The 25,815-nt window shown below is 42.5% G+C and overlaps 1 protein-coding gene across 2 annotated transcripts in view; it reads right to left on the bottom strand.

Annotated features, from left to right (window-relative positions):
• LOC130158106 (calcium-activated potassium channel subunit beta-2) overlaps window positions 1-9,777 on the bottom strand; it is a 152,547-nt gene extending 142,770 nt beyond the window's left edge. Inside the window, exon 1 of one of the 2 annotated variants that reach the window (XM_056358505.1) lies at window positions 9,637-9,777. In XM_056358505.1, coding sequence (XP_056214480.1) covers window positions 9,637-9,674 — 38 coding nt within the window. In that variant the 5' untranslated portion in view covers window positions 9,675-9,777. The remainder of the gene's footprint in view (window positions 1-9,636) is intronic. The other variant, XM_056358507.1, reaches the window with a different exon arrangement.
• Between the last annotated feature and the right edge of the window lie 16,038 nt (window positions 9,778-25,815).

The raw sequence follows: 25,815 nt of genomic DNA, 5'->3' as shown, positions 1-25,815 counted from the left end.
TTGCTGCCTGTTTCATCCAAGGACAGAAGTAATTTGTTAGGATAGCAAATTGCCTTCCACTTTTGCAAATTAGCATTAGAGCATCACTATAGAAATAATCCACGCTATCTGGATTATGGCAATGAAATTGCTATAAATGAAAGATGTTTTCTGAACTAATATTTAAAGAAGATGAGAGAGTTATATACATGAGGGCATTACCAAATAGATTTCAGTATTTATTTTTCTGATAGAGGTTTTTTTTTTCCTCCTGAAATGGTACCATACATCTATCTTGCAAGGAGTTTCCTTAGAGGGTAAATGAAGAGTGAAGATTTAAGAACAAAGTAAAAATGGAAGGAGAAATATACTGCTATGGGAAGCTCAAAAATGAGGCACTTGGTGTTTCAGAGAGTTACCATTAATCTGCTCTTGCCCCTAGGACATTCCAGTGTGACCATCAAATTGACACACATGTAACTGTCTGGCCATTTGCCACATCTCTAGGTTTGATGGACTTTGCTCTGGGGATGGCTAAACCTCCAGCTGTTCGAATGGCAGTTTGTTTTCCTCAACAAACATGCTCGGATGTTTATCTGACCTATCCAAATCTGCAAAAGTAGGTTATATATTGTTTCAAATGTTTTTCAACACCTTTTTCTTACCAGAACCTGGAAACACAAGTGGTTATCAAAACCTGAAAGCCTGTCCTGCCTGCGCGCTGCTTTACTGTTAAATTAGGTTCAATGGTTGTACCAGGGGACTGCTAAGATTGCTGTTGTACTTGTGGCTTAACAAAACACGTATTAAGGTGCACCTTCTTCATACGGGGGGAGAAACCCAGGCATGTGTCTATCTGGCTTGGTGATGAGACTGCGAAGCTCACACATGCCCCAGCACAGCATGAGGCAGTCACCAGCTGGTTCCCTAGGGCAGTACAGCTCATGCAGTTACATGGCTCAAGCATATACTGGAAATGAGTAAAAGGAGGCAAAGAGTGAGTCAGAAATACACTCCAAGAGGCTAATTTGTCTCTTGGCTCACTCTTCGAAGTGAGAAGGTTCTCAGTGATAGAGCTGAGGGTGTGATGGAGGAGTATCAGCCACAGGCTGGGGCCAGTGGCAAGGGCTCCCGAGAAGGCGGCGTGTTTCTGTGCGCATGGCTGAGGCATCAGTGCCTGAAATAGTCTGGTTCTGTTCACCTTATCCGCTTGAGCAATCTCCAAATCAAGATACTTAGAGCATTGAAAAACAGTTTAATAATAACTGACAAAATAAAAGCATTGATTTTGAAAATGCTGCAGAGGTGTGATAAAGGAGTGGGTATGTGGTGGATGACGGAAAACTGTATGAACCACTTATTTGGGTTTGGTGTCGAGTAAAAGATGGGGGAGGGGTAGAAGGATCTTCTATATAGTACCACGAATCTTAACAGTGTAAGACACACTCAGACCACATAACATATTCCAGATACTCCCTTCCTATCTATGCAGAGCACACTGATACAGGGATGGTTACTGATGTCTGCAGACAACTGTTTATTTCCTTTTATAAAAAAAAGTGAGCTGGAAGTATGGCTCGTGAGTGCAAACTGGGAAAGAGGACAGATATTTCCAAAGCTACTGCCAATCCCCTTAAATGGATATGACTTGATCCTGCACGCACTCGAGAGCGACCCATGACTCAACACGTGAATCTGAATTGCATTCACAGGTTTTGATTCATTATGACTCCTGAGCTCCAAAACCAAGAGCTTTTATTTTAAAAAGAGGCCAGGGGGTGATTTTTAAAAAAAAACAAACAACAAACCAACCCTTCTGAAATAATGGGAGTAGCTGTACATATTTCTTAGCAGTGAAAGAACTGAAATGCAGGTATTTTCTGACTCAGATAAATCTTAAGTTTCCCCTGTGTACATTGAGACTGTAAATTTGGAGAAAGACTGCTGCAGGAAGATGAAAGTTCACTTGCCAGATGAGGACTTGGCTCTTCTTGCTCAAATACACGTTTTCAAGATTATTTGCTTTGTGATAGGCAGCTCTAAATCTAAGACTTTCAATTTCTTAACAAAACTCCTGAACATAGTAACTGCATGTGCAATGGACAGGATTCAGGAAAACTGAAACCAGTTGTGTGTCTGCCAAAAAGAGTCGCACGTCTGCAAAAAGAATATCAAATTGGGATGCCTAATGCATTAGGGCAGGAACACAGCAATTTCAGAGTACCTGGAGTAGATGCAGCATGATCTGCACTTGCAGATTTAGGTCTGCCTGGAGTCATGGAAAATCCATCCCCAAAATGTTTGGTTATTCAGTTAGTGCCTTGGAAAATATTGAACATTTTGAATCTTCAGTTCTTTAGTTGACTGACATATGTGGGCTTGAGGCTCAGTGTTGCAGCAACATGAAGTTTTAGTCTGGTAAGTTGGGTAAAAACTGAAGCTGTGGAATGATGGGAAGATGTTGATGCCTTCCTGAGCTACCTGGGTCAAAGCTGGTGGCTCTGACTGTGGTGTAGTGGTGTAGTTACACCCCAGGACAGACTGCAAGGCTCTGGTTAGTCCTCTGTAGCAGGGTGGACCTCAACGCTGTGCTGTTTTTGTGGTATTCATTTGGCCCTCACTCAAGCAGGGCACTGGAGGGCTAATTTAGCAAGATGTAATTTACTCAGCAATTCTAATTGGTTTTCAATTTCCATCTAATTCAGATTTTTAAAGCAAATACCTAAAATGCAAATCAAACCTTTTGTATTTCGGGTGGAACAAAATTTAGACACAGAAGAAAATACTAAAAAAAACCTCCATCAACCAAACCATCAGCCTGGGTTCATCTGAAATTTTGTCTCCTGAGCCTGCAGAGCTGGTAGCCAGGCTGAAATCAGTGGAGAGCAGTGTCCCAACTTGAAGCAAGGCTTTGAGGAAGGGAGGGTGCACAGGCTGCTGTCTGCACGTCCCTGGGTCAGAGCAGGGAAAGTAGAGCCTTAAGTGTGTCAGGGGTACAGAGAAAGCAACCAGGCTTGGCTAGATAAAATCCCCGCTTTATGGCTTAATCCTTCTGCTGAGGGACAGCTTTTGAAAGGAACCATTCCCCTCCCGCTGAAGTCACTGGGACCTGCTGCTGCAAGTGATTTCAGCCAGCACAGGTGAAAGCAGAATCAATGGCATTATCTCTCCAGCATGGCAAGGCCTTTGCTTCTTTTCCCAGTGCTACAGTAACGCACAAACAAGTGCTGCATCATTTCCAAAAAGCCTCCGCATCTGAACTGGTGAGGTCAGTAGAGACTGCAAACAGGCAGGGCCATCATATAGTCAAAGATTCAGGGTTAGCTGTATTAACCTGGGTGTCATGCTTGAACATGCTGATCCCAGCCTTCCATAAGAGATCAAAGTTCTCAGGGCTCAGCTTGAGAATAAGGTCAGAAACTGACATCTTTTATTCTCGTTTTAGAACTTCTGCCTCTAAACATAAAGACGAAGTCCATTTCCTCACTTAAAAGTTAATATTGAGATAGCAATACCACTACAGTGGAGGAATAAATATCACTCAAATGGTATCACAGACTAATGTAGGCAACTGCGTATTTTCTAAAAAGCTGTACAATGATTAGCATTTGCATATGCAACCTTTCTTTTGCTGGCAAAGATTTCAGCTTTTCAGATGTCTGAAAACACAGACAAAGACCAGTTGTGCATGTAGCCTGTTAGTTCTTCTCCAGAGCTGGATGACTGTTCATAAAATGAAAGCAAACACTCCACACTGGCCTCATCTTAAGCCATCCTGCATTGCTTCTGTTATTTGTCGACTAACACAGGGCCAGCTGTCTAGTTAGTGAAAGAGAAGCATTTAGAGAAATCATAGAAAACGGAGATGGGGGAGGCCCCTTAAAGGTCACCTAGTCCATCTGCTGCCCCGTGGCAGGTTCAGTTCTACCTGCACCACCTTTCTCTGATTTGTCTAACCTGTTTTCCAAAATTGTAAGTGATGGAGATTCCAGATTTACCCACCATTAGGTAAAAAGTAAAAGTTGTGCTTCATGAAAAATACTGTTCAGCCAGTAGTTTCTCTCGATGAGGTTAATCTGATGTACTACACATCCACTGGATGGTTTACTAACGCTTTGAGGAAACGTGCTGACCCTTTGGGAACATGCAAATCTCAGCACTGGAAAATGGGAGATACATGCTAACTTTTGCCTATAAGATTGTTATTGGTAATGTGCATCAATGAATTTTGGCTAGATGAGATTTTTGGTCTAATGTGCGGTTGCCTTTAAGACCTTAATTGTAATGAATGTGATTAGCCTACAGTTCTCTGAGATGCTGCACTGTGACAGCGATGGGAGTATTTGCTTCCAACCTACACAGGCCAGACAGCCCACATCCCAGCAGAGGATGTTGCTGTCCCACTGGCTGCTCACTTTAATTAGCATATCGGGGCTGTTTAGTCTGTACAGTGATGAGGCACGGCCATAACCCTTTATACATGCCATCTGCATTCTTTTTAATTGTCCTCAGCCTCTCCCAACACACATAATTTCAGAGTGTACAGGAAGGTTACGCTACTGCTTTCGTGTTGCTTTCACCATGTCTCTATTTCCCGGGCACATACTGAGAAGCTTTCATGTAGTGCCCTGTTAGTGATTTCATTGAGACTACTCAAGTCTTTCTTTGCCTACCCAAGGCATAAGGTAGAATGGCCTGAACTCTGTTTTGTGCATCCTCCTCACCTTTTCCTTCAACTTTTCATCCCTGAGTACATTTTCTGTGCAGGCAGACAAAATGCCTCCCAAAAGGGTTCCCTGACAGACTCAGTGCCACAGTCATTAGGGGAAGGTTGCCACATGTTCCTCAGTGAGCCTCTTCCACACTTCAGGTCCAGTTACTTCTCGCCAGCACCTATTGGGAATGGCACCAAATTGCTTCCTGCAACCATTCTACCAGTGCTGTCAAGCTGGCACCCTCATAGTGTTCAAACCAGTCAGTGCTAGAGTAACAGAAACATGCAAGCATACCGTTAGCACTTACGGATTACTTTTTTTTAATATCACATGCCCACTTCTTAATCCCAGTCAAATTAGCTGATCTCCTAAACACTTGCAAGTGGGTGTAAAGGAAGAGTGCTTGTAACTGGATGAGATAAAAGAGAAGGAAGAGGTTTTCACAGAAGAGGCAATTCAGAGCTAACCCCAGGCTCTGCTGCATGGCAGTGTCTGTGAATGCCCTCTTATTTACTGATGACGAGCAATTGACTCTTGGGTGTTACCATTCAGACAATTTCTGAATTGCAATATTTATAATATGATTTAAACATTTTTTCCAAAATTGTGTGCTTCACAGGAAGATGGGGGACAAACTGGCAAAGGAAAGGAGCGATTGTAAACTAGTTAATAGGCCTGACTGACATTTTTATTCAGCCTGTATACATAAAGCTGTTTTAAAGTAACTTTAAGGAAAATGAGAATCAGCCCTCTTGAACTTACGCTGTCTTATGCATTCCGAGGACCTAGCAAAAAGTTTTGCATTCCCTTCTTCAGTTCATGGCATATAAATCTGAGAGTATTAAAACACAATAAATTCTGAATCTGCTCCACTTAACACTGGGAAAAGCCATGATTCCAGTATATACATGATTCCATGATTAACAGTATAAAATTTGTTACCTTCAGTTCCTGACTTACTAGCAGCTCTCTAGATCAGCTGGACTTTCTTTGTAGCTTCATATTCCAGTATTTTCATAGCCTGAAGCTTTCTAATTTGCAAGATATGCCTAGTGTTGACCATACAAAACAACCTCTTCTCTGGCAGATCAAAATTCCCTGTGCCCAGTCAAGTGGATACGTACGTATTACTTGCTTCCTAATCCAGGACTCCTAGAGTTTCACTTTTTGGCCTCACTTAACAAGCATTAAAATTAGAGAAGGATGAAGGTCAAAAGATTTGAGGCCCTGAGGGGTTGCACTGAAGTCTGGGTGTTTTTGTTGTTTGTTTGAGTTTTGTTGGGGTTTTTTTGGCTTTTCTTTTTGAACCTCATCCAGAGTTCTTGAATGTGGTGGAAGTAAGAGACAATGCCAAATTGCTGGCCTACCCATTGCTATCTTTTTCCTCCCTATGACATATTCTCCTGTTCGATAATTGCTTTTGTTTGAGTAGATATGGTTGAGTGCAGCTTTTGTCTGGGTATTTTAAATCCCTCTCAAAATGGGGCCACAAAACAGAGAGCTGAGGAAGAATAAATTAAGAGGATAAATTTCTGGGGGCAGAAGAGCTGAGTTAAAACCCTACTCTCATACTCAGAACTTTCACACATGCTTTTTAATGTCTGCACATATATCCAAAAGAACAAAATTTATCAGAGAGTTACCTTTGCCAGTATTTCTCAACAAATCACCAGGAGCTTTGGATATGTAAGAAACACTGGACATTTTCCCTACTTTTTAAACATCACAGTATAATCAGAAATAAAGAGATTATTGTTGGTTTCAACATAGTTTCATACTGTCCAGAAATAAGGTGGCAGAAGAAACTTTTTGGTAAAAGCAGAAATGTTTCATTAAGAAACAACAACTGAAACACTTTGTTTAACAATTTGTTAAGCATAATTAGCAATTCAAAGACACTTGCCTTTCAAAATCTCTGCTTTCATTCCTGTCAGATGCAGCAGCAGTGATATATGACATGACATTCATCAACTAATTCTCAACGTAAAAAGATGTGATGATTTTTTTCCAATTGAGGGGATGGGAAAGAATTTATTTATTTTTTTTATTAATGAGCTTGAGTAATAATTTAAATGGTTGTCAAATATCCATCAGCGGTTAGTAGAAAACTGGATGGAAGATTTTCAGATCCAGTTTTTGCCCATTCCCAATGTTTTTCTTTTGAAAGGATTTTACTTTCTGACATTTCAGATATTACTTACAGGAGTATTTTTTCCCTGTTTTAAAAATACCTCCTGTTCAAATTTGCCTGCTGACTTCATTATGCCATTCTGACAGCTTTCTTTGGGACCAGTTGGCTCTTCTGCAGTGTATTCCAGTTGAGAGGTTTCAGAGTAGTTTTGTTTTATTTTATTTTTTTGTCTTCCTGTAACTATGAAATATTATAGTGGCCTTTTTTTCTTTCTAGTTGACTGCTCTAGTGTATCTTTCTCTTTACTCTCCACTGACTTACTGACTCCTAGCACATTTTTATTTTACAGGTGAATATCGTTTTGTGTACTGTTCTTTGCATATTATTTTTCTCAGCATCTGGATTCTAGAATTAGCATGATTCTTCCTTTATATTTTATAAATCCAGCTAGAATAACTCAGGAGCAGAGGAACTTCTGAATATGAACTGCTCACAGCAGAAATCCAAGGTCTGTGCTTTAGCTGAGAGTTCAGGAGAGAAGGGGTGACTGGTCCTACTTCACAAATACCTCAGTGTGGCTTTGATGACTGCAGCAAGTTATTTCCATGCATCCAAAACCTGCCCCTTCAGATTTTACACAGGCTGCGGAGAGCATTTCAAGCTGTGCAAAACCAGAAACTGAAGAGCTAGTAGAAATACTCACTGGTATAAGTGAGTCTAAAATCAGGCTGTGGAAATAACTATACGTGTTAATAATGTACCTACATCCTGGTTTGTTTTTTGTATCAGTGGTTCGAGCTTATAAACATAACCCAGACCTGTCTTCTGGGTTTGCTCCTGACACAGGACTTTCTCTCTCTTCCCCTGTTATCAGTCTGATAGCTTGGAAGTGTGACTGCCTCTGGTTTTGTCTCAGTGCAGCACATGAAAAGCAAACATCTGCAACAAGAAGCATATTGGAGGCCTTGGTGGAAGAGGAAGGATGTACTATGGAAAAGCAACTGTTCAAATGAGCCATAGCTTCTGCTTTGTGCACAGTGACTCAGCTCTCTGGGCATGGATTTGCCAACATAAATGCAGTGTAACTCAGTATTTCCATGAAACCAATGAACTGACAGTCATACTTTGAAGTCTGGTAGTACCACATAAAAAATTCCATCAGCTTTAGTGAACTTTTTGCTATGGAAAGGAATGAATAAAGCCAGAACATTTGATTTACTGTCTGTGCTACGCTGCTATGTAAGTGAGAGCAAGCCACTTACAAGCACTTTATGAACACCTGGTCGGGGAAGGTCCCTGCCCCAAAGAGCTTTGGGTCTATATGGGAAAGAAGATCAGACAGGAGGAGAAGGGGAGAAGCCAGAGCTAATGTACTCAACAGAAAGATAATTCATATATCCCCAGTTCAAGGTGGTCCCTCTCTAGCATCCTTGCAGAGCTAAAGTCCTCTCATAAGTTACATATCTTTCATCCACCAAAATGTAACTCTTTCTGGTACTTCACAACATGAGGGAGCATAGTGTCTATGTGAACAGAAGAAGAAACTAATCTAAAAAGTTTGTTGATTCTACAAAAGATTTGGGGGAAATGTTCATTCTGTTTCATATATGAATTAACTTGGTGGTTAGTTAGACCTGCAATTGTTTGCTATCAAAATTTTCCTAGAAAACTTTGAAATAGACATAAGATTGAATGATCAGGAAATAGTAAATAACAACCATATTTTTTTTTGGCAGTTGAGTCTGGAGACCTGGCTCTAAAAACCATGATAATGCAGCTGGAGACCAAAAACATATCATGGGTGTGCATGCAAAATTAATGTAACTTAAGGTTTGATATCAGAAGTATCTAATATCAGTAATTATTAGTAATAACAGTACAGAAAAAAACCTCCATCTCAGTAAATTTCAGGATTCTTCAAAGATAAGCTAGAAAACAGAAAGAAGGGGTGCCAAGAATATTTAGGTTTTTATTGTCTGCTCTTGATGCACATATGGAGTCTTGTTTGGACATGCACCCCTTTCTTCACTAGACTGAAATATTTGCCGCTTTTGTACAACGCAACAAACGAGACTGTTTTCATCCACCTAACTGCCAGATATGACACCCTGTGAGTAAAACATCTGCATGCCATCAAATCCTGTACTGAGTGGTTTTCCTTTAAAGACACTATTTTCAATTTATCTCAAAGTCCAGCTTAGCTCCAAGCATCTCTTTTATGCTGGTACCAACAAATTGTATCAACATTATAGGATTACGCAGTGGGATCACTTACCCTGTCAACTCTGGCTTCACACTGATACTACCAGCAGAGCAGGTGCTGTATTTTATTAGTTACAGAGATTCATTGTGCATCCAGAAACTGCCCTCTGCACCCTGCCTTTATAATAGGATTCAGTACAGCTGAGCAAATACAACCTCTGTAATATATATGAAATACAAGAAGATAAAAGGAGCAGGATAAACTCTCTGATTACGTATAGTGTGCACAGTGAATCAGAAATACAGAGAAGCTTTGCAAGATGAGGAAAGAGGATGAGGGAAAATGTGTTTAAGGTCTCCCATGAAGGCCTAGGAAACCCTGCTTAAAAGATTTCTGTCCTAACCAACTCTGTAATCCCTACCAAAGGCCTGAACACAGTTACAACTTCAGTATATTTCCATGCCAGAGTTCAGTTAAATTCTTAACATTGCAGTCAAACGGGAAAAAACCCAAAACAAATCCAATGTACTAGTTGTTAGTAAGGTTCGAATAAAGAACTGACAGCAATTCCCCAGCCCAAACAGCTTAATCCATTTGTTTCTACTTACCTCCATTTGTCTCTTGGATATTTAAAGCAAAGGCTCATTTTGTCCTGCAGATTCAATGCTGCTGCTCAGTATTATCTTGCCTGATCATAAAAAGGCTCCTGACCGAAAGGAAGAGGAAAGCAATACGTAGAACAAACACAGAAGCCCAAGAGGAAAGCTACACCCTAAAGACCAGCACTAACAGCAATTGCGAGACAGGGAAAGAGAGAACACTCCCAGTTACTAACTTTTTCCATTGATACATCTGTTAGAAAACAATTTTGCTGCAAACTTCTCTTCCGTCTTGCAAGCAATGCTTTGCTGTATGTGTAGACCTCAGATAAACTACTTAAGTGTGGGGTTAGGGGTTGTGGGTTTTTTTGTTTGTTTGGGTGTTTTTTGTTGTTTGTTTGTTTGTTTTTTACCAAGTAAGCAAATTAGTGAAATATAGACTAGAAGCTCAGCTGACTGCTTTAAAAGTGTAGTGCTAGGCAGTAATTATCACAAGGTGCATTTGTCCATACTTCAGATTTTTTAATTTAAAAGTCTTCAATGGAAGCAGAATCATATTTGAAATAAACACTTATGGGACTTTCTGGCCAGAAAGCCTTATTGCAGTGGAGGTGAATGGTTAGATGATTAATAACTTAATTTTTTAAGAGCTTGATGGGCACACAGGGAAAATATGCCAAACTGTCCTTGCCTCAGAGGAATTTTTAGTGCCAAAAAAGAACTGCATTAAGAAGGAGAGCTTATGATTTCACCTCTAAAGACTTTAAGGCTAGAGCAATGTGCATGAGGGCAAAATGGGATTTACTGTAGCAGCAGAAGCTGCTGGGCCCAGCTGTGTTTTCACACCCTTGCCTCAGTGGATTTAAGCTTCTCCAAGCTCCAGGGCTGTTGCTCGGTGCGGGTCATGGGGTAGCTATGCGTGTGAGCCCACAAAGGCCTTATGGGAGCTTTTGTCATTGACATTTAATATGTGGCTTGGAACAAATAACAAACAATTTTTTTTGAATTAAAAAGTTTTGACAGTTACATTTTGCCAAATGTTAGTCAGAAAGGAAAACTGATGGATGTGTCATGTTTGAAAATTCCCAGGGTGAGTAAACTCATTTGTTTTCAAAAAGTTAGGAACAGATTCTCTTCTTGCCTCAGAATAGATCTGCAACTACTTCAAGGAGGCTGACAGGTCCTTCCATTCACCCGGGTAAATGAAATCTGCCTTGAGCCCACAGCCAGTAACTGCTGTACTGAGTAGCAGAGGTGTGAAAGAACTGCTGCAGGTAGTGAAGCTGACAGTGGTCCTATTAAAGGTAATATTATTCCTAACCCCCACCTTAACCCTCCCTGTGGCACCTTGCTATTGCAGTTTTCTGTCGCCACATGCTGAGGTGATATGCTGAGGGGCTTGTTAAAAGTTAGGTAAGGAGACACACAGATCGTGTACAGAGGTGGCAAGTCAGCTCATGGGAGAAAGGAGTCTTCTAGTTCCCACCAGGGACATTCAAGGAGACCTTGAAGGCGTTTGGCTTCCCAGTCCCCTTGGACCCAGTGGAGCAGATGTGCCTGTACCCTTGGGGCTCCTTGAGAACTGCAGTCAGCATCTCCTCCAAGTTTTGTTTTCTGAAGGAGTTTTCCCATGTGTGCTCCTCTCAGCTAGCAGCAAACCAGAAAGCTTTTCCATTCAGACTGCCAAACAACGGTCACTCAGCAAGTGATGGTCTTGGGACACAAGTCCATGAGAGGCATAAGTGTCCCCAGCCCAGCCCCGGGTCTGACTTACCTGTTTCCTTTAAGCTGAGAACTGCTCACTGGGCCCCCACTCAGAAGGCAAAGTTAGATGCATGTCTCCTCTCCAATGCAGCAGGGCCCCATGCCAACCCTAGAGGAGAATCTGGCCAAAGTTCTAAGGCTGAGGTCTTAAAACACTGTACAAGGGGTGAGGACTGGTTTCGGAGGGACAGGACAACTGAAGTTACACCACTGAAGCCCTTGTGTATAAAACCAGACCTTTAAAAGAACATAGGAGTGACCCTCCTTTTTTAAAGAGTCTTTTGATTATTCCTTTATGAGTGCTCCTTTTGGTCTGGCATGATCCAGACTTAAATGGCAGCATGCTTTTTACCCCTTTATAATTTTCTCTCAGAAAAAGCATCCAGCCACACTGCCTTTGTAGCTGGTTAAAAGCTTGACACACCAACTCTGAACAATTGAGCCAGGTTAATGGTAGAACATCACTTACATGCCTCCCAATTACTTTAATGAGCCTGGTTGGTACAGGTGTTTGGAGCAATTGCCAGATATGGATTTGTTTGTTTTTTTACTTTCTCACTGTTCACAGAGCTGGTCACCTTAGAAAGGAAAATCAGTGGTAATTCCAGCTCAATTATATTTAAGCTACTGGTTTGCAAAAGGCCTTTGTGTATCCTGAAGCAGAATATTTTCTTCATCATTATTAAGGCAGCATTGCCAGCAGCATAGGTAACTTTGTCAGGATTACCAAACCCTGCTATACACGCAAGCAATGACATGGTTTATAGTCAATTCAGAGGTTATTCACTTACCAAAAACAGTGAAATTGTCCTGTTTTCCACTCTTAGTATCATTCTGTATATTAATGTTATTAATACTTGAGTGTAATATATATTTAGCTGTTGTAATTAGTTACATTTAATTATACAATTACATCTTACTCTGTATATACCCTCTTTTGCATTGCTGCTTGCCTGCGCACATGGTGAGCTGGTTCAGGGAGTTAAACAAGCGGTAAAAGTAACTTCACAGACAGTGAACTGTTTTCTATCCATTTAACTCCCTGAACTAGGTCTCTAAGAGGGTAGGTAGCACCAGTGCTAGCACAAGTGGTAAAAATGAGTGGCTCAGGACATAGTGAGTAGGGAAAGGAGGTGTGAGGTGCCAGATTATTTCATGTGATTGTAAGATTTTCTAACTGCATTAGAATGGTTTAACCCGGAAGGTTTGGGGATTCGAGGTGCTGAAAACCAAACCGACAGTAAGGGAAGTTTAACTATTGAGTATTTGTACCTAGTCTATGTGAGGGAAAGACTACATCTTTCACTGAAAATAGCCTGTGCTCTGTTAACTCCACACTATTCCTGAGAAAACATTGGCAGAAAGAAACAGGCTCTACAGATAGCTGATTATCAGGGCACTGGATTTTTGCTTCTGGAAATGCCCTGACAGTGTGGGGTGCGAGACTTTAATGCTTAAGAGTGTGGTGCCATGACTGCAGATCAATGGGCACATTGCCATCCAGCCAAAAGAGAATTAATTACTCCATTGCTGCATGAAGGTGCCATCATGGCAATTTAACACCAAGGTGAACTAGAAGGATTTCTAGCTGGAAACTGATTCAGCAGTGTAGTTGTAGGGCACCCAACCACTGGCCCACCTGGCTATTCCACACTGTGCCTAAAAAGCAGGAGCTATGGTGGAAAGCTGGTCACAGCTGGGAGGGTGTTCAGAAGGATAAGGGCAGTGAAAGTCCCTGCTCTCCAGTCTGCAAACACTGCAAGTGTCCCAGAAGCATGGGTATTATTTTATGGCTGTTGGTCTTCCCGCAGGGTGGTTCAGTGGAGCTAAGGACAGCTCTAAACCAGCGTTGCTCCAGTCAGACTTCTAGTTCTTCAAGAGAAGGCCGTTACTGATTTGCTGCGCTTGCCTCACTGACATGTTTTGGTGATCAGCTCATTCACTGAGTGTGGCCCTTTGCGCACCAGGAAGCTGTTACGCTGGGAAACAGATTTCTCTGTGAAGCTTTAAGTAAGATTTGTTTTCTCTTTTTTTGTTCATTTGGAAGAAGCTCTGTGCTGACACATCAACATGTTTTTCTTCCATCTGTATGTGTTTATCCTTGAATTAGAGCATCTCAGAAGCTGGAGAAGGGGAAAGTCATTTTAGTCCACCTAATCTACCCAGGAGGTCAAATACAAAATGGGCCGTTATTATTTATTTTTCAGAGTTAATGTTCCAGTTGCTGTGTTGCTTCTAATATTTTGCAGAGAATTGTTTAGCTCAATAGCTCTTTTTCTCTTTGAAGGAGGTTTGTGATGGCCTTTGTCTCACTACTCTCCTGATAACTATAATGCCATTGTGTCACATCCATTCATCTGTGCAGCATTGACACTTTCCCTTTCAAAATCAACTTTTAATAAATGTCGACCAAGCCCCGTCAAATTCTTTGTTCTGCTGTTGTTCATGCTTCCTACTGACAGACCCCCAAATTGCATCTTTTTCTTTGCCTTTTAATTGAAACGTGGCTTTGCAGCTGAAAATGTTATAGGCTTGGCTGTTTAATATGACTCCATGATCCCATCCTTGCCTCCATGGAGCACAAGTGGCTTGCAGACTGCCCGCAATTTGATGGCTATCTCAGTTCCCATGCCCTGATTCTGCCAGCCTGAAAGCATTAATTTAAATACTTTCCTCTTTGATTGAGCGTTGGAAGATATTTCCACAATGGTGGTTTTTCAAGACAGTCTCATTATCGCTGCTTCTGGTGGTGCGGGGAGATGTGCAGACATGGAGACAGGACTTCTAGTTCTTAGCACAAGGCAATTCACCCTTAACAAACAGATATTCAAAATAGCTCAACAGGGTGGAGCTGAGGATTTGCACAACTTTGGCCTTAAGTGGTTTGCTCAGTCATCAGAGAACAAGTCTGCGGCCGTCAGATTGAATCTGCTAACTTAACTTGGAAGAGCAAGTAGATGTCTTGCACAGTGTTACACTCTGTCTTGCACAGCATTACACGCTTCGGTACTGTGGTCTAACATTATAGACTTCGGTGTTAGAATTTCCGGTTTCTTCAGAGTTAAGGCTACAGGTTATGTGACAGATGAGGAGGCACTTTCCAAATCTAAATTCTGGATTTATGCTCTCAGACTTTGCTTGTTAACCTTTCAGCTCTGAAAGCACTCTATGAGCTTGGGCCACAGATGCATATATGCTAACATACAGTTTTATATAGCATAAATACATGTGAAGTGTGTTGATGTCCATTGCAATGAAGTACTAATGAACTCCATAGAACAGTGGAGCTGATTGTACTCAGCTTCATTTGGAAAAGGGATCAATGCAAATTAATTTTTTTCTCACAATAGCAGCAGGATCCCTAGGAAAGCAGAGAGGAACTGGAAAAGGGCATTTTAGAAAAGATGTTACAAAGTGATTTACAGAAGATTAAAGGATGACGTAAAATACTAGTAACCATGAAAAGCCCAGAGGCAACTCTGTAATATTTTGAAGCAGCAACATTTACTCTTGGGAAGCAAAAGAGGAAAACAGAAACAGAGGAATCAATCTGTACTTAGAGGGGGCCAGTGTAAATTCACTGCAATCAACAGTAACTTTTCCACAATGGGTCAAGCCCATATCTATAGCTATGTTGTAACTGTTGCACAGGAATCATAATGGTGCAGAAAAAGTGGGGAGCATCTGTGTAGGTCCTTTTCAAAAGTCAGAATATACTGTCCTTTGCTCTGCAGACAGGATTAGGAACAATGGATCGCATTTATCCCTTGGGATTGCCAGGTAGCTGCAGGGCTTGGGTCAGCAGGCAATAGTAAAGTCAATTAAGCACAATAAGTGATGAGGGTGAAAAGTGAGTTGGTGAAGGGAGGGGTTGAAATTTTCCCACCTGTGCAGTAACGCATTAAATCCTCTTTACATTGTTTTCCTCTCTGTTTTTTCCCCACCTTCCTCATTTTATCTCTTTTTTTAAAAAAATCTTTTTTTCAAAAGAGAGACCCAGAACACCCTCCACTCTGCATTTTCTTCAAGAAAATCCCATGCACACTATAGTTTTGTGATGTTTGGCAATACTATCGATCTTCCTGACATAATCTGTTTCAAAAATTCGTCTCCCAGGGACTGCGTTGTCCCAGGCAGCCATTTCACAGCCTCCTCAGGGCAGCTGTTGAGAGCAGCACCGTGAGTCATGGCAGCGAGATGCAATCTTGGATGAGGAAGCTGGAATTCCTCAGGCAGAGACACAAGAACGTGTTTCTCCACCCAAGAGTCAGGGGTTTGTTTGTAATTGTCCAAAGCCGCCATGACACGGGATGATTTTGGCTGTGTGCTGAGGGAGGCCGCAGCCCCCCTGCTGAGGGGGTCAGTGTACGGCCCCCCTGCCCTCCTTGTGGACAGTGCTCCCCAAAACGGCTCTGTAAACCCAGAAAAACATTTTCTCAGTGCGCACTACTTCCTTCAAGAAGTTTGGGAGTTTCCCAGGTGCTAGAAACCCTCCTTTGGGGCTGGCTCCAGCCATGACTCGTCACAGCACTCCTGCTCACGCAGGGAAAGGCCGACCTCGGTGGGGCCCGGCCGGCGGGAAGGGGAGGCGGCGCTTCCCGCCCGCCAGCGGAGCGTCCGCCGCCAGATGGCGACGTCGCCATTGCAATGAGGGGTCTCCGCCGCCTCTCCCCTGCCTGCGCTGGGTGAGCGCTGCGGGGAGGCATTTCTTTAAGTGTCACTTCTAGTCACCGTGGCCCTGTCTGACCACCCCGCGCAGCTGCTGGCCCTGCTGCCCCTCACCCGGGCCCGCGGGCTGGCGGCCGGCCCCGCCACCCCAGTCACCCCGAGCTCCCTGAGGAGATGAACATGGCCACCACCACCCGGCCAGCCCTGCTTTGCCATGAGCCGGGCCCGGCCAGCCAGGGGTAGCCCTCACAAGCCTCTGACTCCTTCAGCAGTAGGAAATGAGCACAAAATGGCTTTGGCTCACCCTCCGTGACGGTTTAGCAAGGTACAAGGCCTGTTCCCTGTGTGCTGCCAGCGCCGTGCTTAGGTACGCAGGACAATTTCCTCAAAAGTGGCACTATCAGTGCTGAAGGTGTTTTTGTGGTCTTCCTAGATTATTCTAAACACACTTTAAAACCAAAAAAAATTATTAATAGTGTGGCCAGCAGTGCGGAAGTGCACACTTATACAAGGAGAGGCTTTGGAAGAATAATATGAAGGAAGAGAAAGATTTTCCACTTTATTATCTTCTAGCTAACAGATTGGCCCTATCAGGGGAAAGCAAAAATAAACCTGAAAACAACCAAACAGCGGGCATAACTGCAGTTTTGAAGAAAAATGGATACTCTTATGGGGTTGACAGAAAATCCCAAGTTCGTGGTATAGGCACATAAAGATCACCCTTATAAAAGATCAAATTCACTTTCTGGCTTCCAACTACAGATCATACTCGTGTCAGGTGCTTTCAGAGGATAATATGTATATCTTGATAGAAGTTGGGTTTTTCAGCACTTACAGATGCCTTGAAGGTTATTGTTCCTCCTGCATTTTATTCACGGTTAAAAGTATTTGGATATTCTTATTGATGGAAACAGCTGAATGCTTTTTAGAGTCCTGCTGGTTTGGCCTCATAGTAATTCATGGGAAATGCGTCACAAATTAATTATGTGTTCTGGGAAAAAATATTTCCTATCATTCCTTCTACTGGTTCTTGCCATTTAATTTCATCGGTACACCTCTTGTTGATATAGTGTGAGATACAGTAAACCTTTAAAGTCTCTTTTCCATTTATTTTTCATAAACATCTGTTAATGTCAGTTCTAATCTGCTTCCTCCTTCCACTAAATTTTATTTGATCTATATGCCATTAATGTCTTTTGCATGTTAATAACTGTTCTTGCCCTTCCTTGAAGCTTCTCCATCCCTATTTTATGGTTTGTCAAAAGGGGAGTTTAGTTGAGACAGCAGTATGAAAAACACAGAGGTGGAAAGGGCTGATGCAATGCTAAATACAGGTGGGAATGCTACACTGGATAGGGGAGGTGGTATTACCTCTGCAGTAAAACTAGCAAGCCCATATCTCAGTACCTTTAATGTCAGGTCCTACTGAGAGTAGTTCCAAATGCATGTTGAAAATTTAGGAGTGAAGAGTCATGAAAACACTGAACACCTTGGAAGACTTTACCTGCAAGGATAACTTTCAGGGCAGATCCATCTGTTTAGCTTTATGAATTTAAGGAAGATTTGATCCATTTTAAGCATCCTACAGAAACAATATGAATTTAATAATTAAGAAATCTTCAGTTTGCTGGAATAAATATAAACACATAGCTGAGGATAGTCAACTGTAGACTTACAAGAAGGTGCAAAATCCTAGCAGGAGAGTTTGCTGCCAGAACAGTTCTCTGGAGACTTTGGTGGCCATCCATCCTTGGAAGTTTAAATGTGAACTACCTAAAAATCCTGTAAATTAACAGGGTTCTGCTACATTTCCTGAGCATCTCTGTTAAGAAAAGGAACCAGAAATCTAAAAATACAGTTTATTTCTGTAAGACCAGCAAAGGCAGCCAAGCAAACGCTTCCAGGTAATAGGTGCAAAAAGGGAATGACGTGTCTCATGGAAATAATATTTAGAACAGCTGAGATTAAAAGTGACCCTGACTGAGAGACTATTCCAAGATACTGATGGTTCCTCATGCAGCCAAATTCCCTGTGAGGTTGCGACCAATGTTTAGCAGGCATAAAATGCAATTTCATTCCCACTGGATAAAAAGAACACAAACTCATACACAGTGCACAGGTGCACTGGAAACCAAAGGGGAAGGCATATTTCCACATCCAGTCAGTACTTCACTAAAATGCCCTGAAATGATAAAACTCACCCTGGGATTTTATATCCAGATGTGGATAACTGAACTAGGATCCTTGCTGATTCCCTTCCAATCCTATCTGTGTATTCATTGTGCCTTACTTGGCCTGAGGCAAAGGGTCTCAGCCTTTCTCATGGGCAATGTCCTGGACTGTGGGGGATGTACTGCTTCTCAGCACAGCCTCCCCAGGACTGCTAACTCCTTGGGCAATCCTGGGAGTTTCTTCTGTGCTGTCATCTGTTCATAGTATTTTCATTCTTTTTGGTAACACGGGAAGGAAACACCAGCAGCATAAGAGTGGGAGGGAGGCAATATCAGATAATGTCTGTTACCCCTAATTACAGCAACGCCAGACCAGAGTGTGAGCTCTGGTAATGAGCTCGTGTGGGTGGTGTGGTGCTTCTGAGGTGAAAAGTAAACCCAGTATCCTTATGGCTTATACTCACCTCTTTTATGCAACACTGGTTTGGATTAGGCCTACCCAGGTAACTTTTACACCTTCTTTTGCAAACTTTTGATCAGTGTTGCTGTGCAAAGGTCTCTCCTTGCAATTTCCACCCTTAGAAGGGCTGAATTTTAATAGGGAGGAAACTGAATCCTGTAACCCAAGCTGTGTGTGATGTGAATGAGTAAACTATGGGAAAACATGAGACACAACACCAGCTCCAATATGAGAACAAACAAACCAACCTTATATTTACCTGCCCAGTCAAACAGGACAGAGTTTAAGATTCTTTTCTTGCTACTGGCTTAGATAAACCTGACCAGACCTGACCCAAATCCCTTTGAAATGCCTGTATGTTATTGCCCAATTTCTTTAGGTTTTCCAGCATAAATGCAACTGGGTAGGTGGCTGCTGCCAGTGTAACAGTTTGTAAAGGAAATAAAAGACCCATTAATCCCTTGAAAAATCCACGTGTGTTTTGCCTTGGGGCTCTACACTCAGCATGACCTCAGTTTGCGCTCTTTATTCATACAGAAATGTTCTTGTCTTTAGCCCTGTTGCCAGGAGTTAACTTCTCTGCTGGGCTCCGCTGTCAGCCTCCTGGTAGCCCTTGCCAAGGGCACTTTCTTTGAATGTGCCTTCTGTTGGCACCCTGTCTTGGGACCTGAAGATATGCAGTGTACCAAAGGCTAGTCACATCTCCCACGATGGATTTTTTTTATAGCTGCTTCATTTTTTTTTCTTTAGTGTTATGTCTCCTAACTTAATATCTCAAAGCTGATTGTTCTAACCTACTCCTTGAATCTGATGCTCCCTTTGTGTTTTTTTCTACCATGCAGTGTTGCTATTCTGATGTTTAAAGATTTGAGGTTCAGCTTTTGATTTCATTTTGCTGTCCTGTTGCATCTTCCATCTCTGGCATTTAGTTTTGAGATGTAGTTTCCTGTGAACCTGTTACCTCTAAGCCTTGTTCTCACTGATTCCACTCATTTGTTCCAAAGAAGTGCTTTGCATGTAAAGTCTCCGTCTGTGGACTAAAATACCTGTGCAATGCACATATGTGAGAGGTAGGGCATGGAAGGCAGCCACAGGGCTAATGTGAATAGGGCACATAAATACAGTTTGTGCTCAGAGTTTCTGCAGCCTTGGTCACTGGGGAATGGCAGTTTCACTGGCTTATGTTGGATAACTTCCAGAATGGTCCTTTTGTGGGACTGAAAATGGCACTGAGAGGTTTCTGCATAGCTCATGCAAATGCCATAAACATTTTAATACAACTAACGCATTGAGAAGACATAGCTACCATATGTTATGTCCGAGACATGGGCATTTATCCAAAATAGTAATTCTCTCAGTGCACTCATTTCTTTGGCGTGATGATGATGAGGAATTTCCTTTAACAACTATAGAGGACACCTGGGCCAGCAATGTTCTTTTAGAAAGGTTATTTCAACAATAGATAGATGTTTTCTTGTCGTTATACACAGTACAGTATCTGTTTCCAGAGTCATTGCTTTAGTAGAGAGCCATTTTATTGAAGTATTATTCATTGATAATGGTCATATTCTTGCCATGTATTGCCAAATAAATATAACAATAAATGAGCAAATATTACCTCATGTGCACATGTCTGAGAACCTACAGTCACTGAAGGTTATTGGTGCAGACAAACTGTAAAATAGCCAGATAGACCTTAATCCTGCAAAGTGCTTCACTTGCTGCAAGGGGTCTGTGTCCGCAGGAGTCCCAGCAGATGTTATTTGTCAGTGGTGCACTGCCAGCCTCTTTCACAGAGGCAGAGCTCAGATACGGTAGGAAGGAGGCTCAAAGAAGGACCACATGGTTAATATATGCCATATAATAGTAGCCACCTCTTTGAATTTCAAACATATGATCACTAATACTCTCCTGTGCCTTTCTTCTGTTCCAGGTGCCTGTATGACCCATTTCTGTACCACCTAGGGATTCTGTTAGGTTGATGTCACGTTGTTAAAGTTTCCAGTGTGTAGTGGTCTGACCCTGGCTGGGTGCCAGGTGCCCGCCAAAGCTGCTCCATCACTCCCCTCCTCAGCTGGATGGGGGAGAGAAGATACAATGAAAAGCTTGTGGGTCGAGATAAGTACAGGGAGATCACTCAGCAGTTACGGTCATGGGCAGAACAGACTTGATGTGGGGAGATTAATTTATTACCAATCAAATCAGAGTAGGATAATGAGAAATAAAACCAAATCTTAAAAACACCTTCCCCCCACCCCTCCCTTCTTCCCAGGCTTAACTTAACTCCCAATTTTCTCTCCCTCCTCCCCACCAGCAGTGTACAGGACAGGGGAATGGGGGCTGCGGTCAGTCCACCAGTTGTCCCTGCCACTCCTTCCCCCTCAGGGGGAGGGTCCTCACACTCTGCCCCAGCCCCAGCGTGGGGTCCCTCCCATGACAGACAGACCTCGATGAACTTCTCCAATATGGGTCCTTCCCATGGGCTGCAGTTCTTCACACACTGCCCCAGCATGGGTCTCTTCCACAGGGTGCAGTCCTTCAGGAACAGACTGCTCCAGCATGGGTCCCCCACAGGTGCACAAGCCCTGCTGGCAGCCCTGCCCCAACCTGGGCTCCTCTCCCCACTGGGCCACAGGTTCTGCCAGGAGCTGCTCCAGCACAGGCTGCCTGTGGGGTCACATTGTCCTTTGGGCATCCCCCTGCCCTGGTGTGGTATCCCACAGGCTGCAGGTGGGAATCTGCTCCCCTGTGGGCTCCATGGGCTGAGGGGGACAGCCTGCCTTGCCATGGTCTTCATCACAGGCTGCTGGGGAGTCTCTGTTTTAGTGCCTGGAGCACCTCCTGCTTCACTGACCTGTGTGTCTGCAGAGCTGTTGCTCTCACATATTCTCACCCCAGTGCCTGGAGCTGGCTGGCATTGGCTCCATTGGACATGGGGGAAGCTTCTGGCATCTTAGAGAAACCACCCCTACAGCCTCCCACTACCAAAACCTTGCCACACAAACCCACTACACGTGGGAAATACATCAGAAAGAAACGTGGTTCATCTATGTTTATGTGTCTACCTGTAATACATAGATCTGGTGGTTTTGTACTTGGATAAAATAACATAAAACACTACTTAAGATCAAGGTTTCTCTCAAGAGACTGTTTCACATTGTGGCCAGTGGAGCCCAGGCTCAGCTGTGTGTTGCTGCTTGTCAAGCACCAAAAACCCTTGGGATTGCTGGCTGTGTGAGTTCAGTGCCTCCTGGCTGTGGTTCATACCTCTGCTGTGTTATGAGTTACAAAACACAGGCTCCAGGCTCCTGCGTCTTTCCCTCTCCCTTAGGTGCTATAAATATATTTTGCTCCAAGTCACAGTGCTGTCTGCAGGAGCTGCAAGCGCATTCTGTAAGTTGCTGCCCTTGCAGTTAGGAGATGTGTAAAATACATGTGTCAGAGCAGCCCTGAACATTGTTATAGGCTGTTATAATTTCCAATCTGTTGAACACACATTGTACTGTAAAATACTTTGCCAAAATGGTAGCACTTCTTTGATTTGTCTTCTATGAACAGGACGTTGAGGATGAAATGCTGCATGAACCCTTGTGTGGTGACGCTGTAAATTGTAAAGTATATTACCCCAAGTACACTACGATACCTCAGGCAGATGCGTACCTCGTTATATTGATGTGGCCTTTCTGCTCTTCCTGCCACATGAAGACGTGTTGTGTGGAGGTCACAGTTACTGCTGGGCAAGGAGGTCCCTGGGCTATGGAGGTGAACCCTGAGAGAATTTTCTTTGCTTTAACATCCTTGGTCAGAAACCAGATGAGCAAACTTCATATTTGCAAAATATTCCTCCTAATTTAAGAGCTCTTCTGACAATTTTCTGCATCATTTTTTTGGTGGTAAACTGGGCAAAGGCTCACTTAGCGTGTTAGAGAACATTTTTTCTATTGGAGACAGGAGGAGCTTGCATATTAATTAGTAAGGCAAAAGACAGACGTGTACCCCACTCGGCTGCCCCAGCCTGGATGGTAAATAACAGTGCGATAAAAAAATCCTGAGGTACAGAGGAGTTTGAGCCTAAAAGAGAGAACAGAGGGCTTCTGTTGCTCTCTGGTGTCCATATGCCCCCTGAGTGTGAAGCCTCACTTAGCCTGTCAGTGAGCTTTTCATTTGCCGTTGCAATCAGAAGACCTTCATGTTGAATGAATACACTTTACCTGCGTGCACCTATTCAGTCTTCTATTTTAGCTGCGTGGTTGCAGGGAATCTTCCTGCTATTAAGTCAATGTGCAAATGATGATTTGCAATTATATTCAAATTTTGCACTTTGAAACAAAGTCTGACTGTATTCCCTAAGTCAAGATTTCCCCCTGCTTTAGATTTGAGCTATATTTAAGCAGGGTCATCAAGCTCTTGGAGGTGGGTGTGTTTTGCTGCCCTTGCCAAGGTTGGTTGCTGGCATTCTTGATTCTGAGGTTGAAGCAGGTTCTAGAGCGCTCTGCTGACTCCATTGCTGGGGCTGTACAGATCAGCTGTGAGAGGCAGACCCTGTCCAAACAAGGCAGGTTCACAAAGGGGCATTGATCAGAATATGGATTGTGTAGACCTGAAATTACACAAAAGCTTATACTTCTTGAACCATATTTTCTCTCCTTTTTTGGAAGTGTCTTCCAAGCGAAGAGAAACATATTATTAATGCTGAAAAAGGGAAAGCTGGAAAGATCAAAAGGATCAAAGTATTTCAAATGGAAACACTTTTTTTATTCTTCTCCAAGAAACTAGTAAAACCAACAAATGTAGATTTTAAAAAATGTTATTAGGCTTCCACATTAGGAAAAAAATGCAATTATTTTGTCAATTACTAAATCTAATCCAAAGGATTAGAATGTAAGAAAGGGTAGTATTTTCAATTTTTTAGTTTAAAGCAGTTAAGAGAGGCCCAATTTTGCAAAATTCTGCACTCTGGTGAAGGATTTTGCTGTCGAGGGTCCCTCTGGATTTTACATATTTGTCCTAGTTTCCTTTGCAGGAATGCAGGTTTTGTATTCATAGCTTACCTCTTCTTCTAGTGCTGTCTTAAAATCTGCTATGCTGGTGATTTTAAGGTGTTCCCATTGACTTTCTAGATATTGGCACAGACCCTCATGAGGAATCAGTGAACTACACTGACTTAAACTCTTCTTCCTTGCCCAGATTTCTGCAGACTGAAGATGAGGAAGGAGAAACAGAAGCCTTACAACAGCTCCCTATCGCTGCTGTATAATCCCAATTCAAGCCTTTGGTGACTCTAGAAAAATGGCAGGAGCTCTGTTTGGCACCATTAACCTCAACTGTCAGGGTGGGTGAGCCTGCAGGAAGAAGAGGCTGTCCACCTTATTGCTTTGACCCCATAAAATGCCAGGTTAGTAGTAGTTTAATTCCAGTAAATTCAATAGAGTTACACCAGGGATCAATTTATTCTGAAGTTTTTTTGGTGCGTTCATACATAGAAGCGTCAAGTATTATTAGCAACAGAGGTTTATCTTGTGAGATAGTATTAAGAACCTGATAGAAGTTGATTTTGTTTCATATGGGCAGAGAATACAGGAAATGCTGTTTGACTCCCTTCACAGCATGGATTAGCAAAATTAGACTTGTCTCCTTTGTGCTAACAAGCCCCAGAACAGAATGCGATCCATTAAATGAACGAAACTCCTTTCAGACACACACAGACAAAAAGCTGTGGGAAAAAAAATCCCCTAGGCTTCCAGGAGGATAGGTTACTGCAGAGTCCATATCTGTAGGGCATCTACTCTGCAGGATTTTTTGTGCACAATGACATGACTTTATGGTTTTATTTACATTTTCTGAAGAGTTCATGTGACTTGTTGCTATGGGGAATGTTGCAGTTGTCTGGGATACCCTTTTATATTTACATCACACACACGCAATTCTGCCTATATACTGACTTGATGCTGCTTGACAAATCAGTAACTAACTATGATGGGCCTGTTAATACAGTTTGAGTCAGGTTTTAATCTTGTAAAATTATTGTTGGATCTTTATTTTATTTTATTTTACCATTTGTTTGTTTTCCCTTTCTTTGAATTTTTCATGAGTAATGCCTTTGGAACCCAGACAAATCTGGAAGCTGGTAAATCCTGTTCTCTGAGGCTGCACGTAACACTACTTGCCGTAGGCAAGATTTGCAGAGAAGCTAATTTCTGTATAGGCACACAAATAAGTGACCAGAATCTAACTCAGCCTTCAGGGACAGTCAGAGCCCTGGGTGTCAGCTGTCCCCTAGACAGGTGGTTGAGCATTTCTGGTGACAGCCCTGGGTAGGCATAGTGAACACTTGATATTTTCCCTGAAATCTTTTGAAAATCTGCCCTCAAGGCTAAACCCTGAGATGATGTAGTGGAACAGAGAGACTTCATTCATTTTCATCTAGTGGGTCTTGAATTTGGCCCAGACTAGTTTCATTTACAAATAAAGCTCAACTTTGAGTAGAAGCTAGGTGAGAACAATAAGCATGAGTTAAAATAAATTGATATTCTGAAGTCTGCTGTTTCAAAGCGTGCCTCTGTGGAAGTTTGGTTCACAGACTCTGTTCACACAGTGAGAAGCAAACAGTAATGTTTCAAAGTATTCCTGGAAATTTCCTCCCACGGCTGTCACCTTAAGCACATACCATCCTCTGCTTGGTTTTACAGAGGATTGTGCTAGGAAAGTCTTGGGTTCAGAGCTTACACCTCAGGCAGAAAGGCCTCGGGATGTAAGGAGAAAGCTGCCAGTTTTTCCTCAATAGATTCTTTTGAGCTGGAAAGATGTGTCCTTTCCATGACATTTTTCCCTCCTCACCGTCTCCTTTCTTTTCCCTGCCCAGCCCCCATCTCCCCATCCTTTTAAACATTTTTAGATACCTGGCTTCTAAATTTCAGAAAGGAGCCTGACACTACAAAGCTCTAGAGCTTCATAAAATCCTCAGAGAACTGGTTGAATGCCATGAAAACATTGCTCATGTCCAAATGACGTTATTTCGGTTCTGAATGACTGTGCATTTTGACCACATTTATGTTCTTCATTATTAACTAATCTCAGATGTTCATACTAGACTACTTTTGCTCACATGCATGTTTAGCAAATGAC

The sequence above is a fragment of the Falco biarmicus genome, chromosome 13 (assembly GCF_023638135.1).
Source record: "Falco biarmicus isolate bFalBia1 chromosome 13, bFalBia1.pri, whole genome shotgun sequence".
Classification (NCBI taxonomy): Eukaryota; Metazoa; Chordata; class Aves; order Falconiformes; family Falconidae; genus Falco; species Falco biarmicus.
This window is presented reverse-complemented; position numbering and strand designations above follow the sequence as displayed.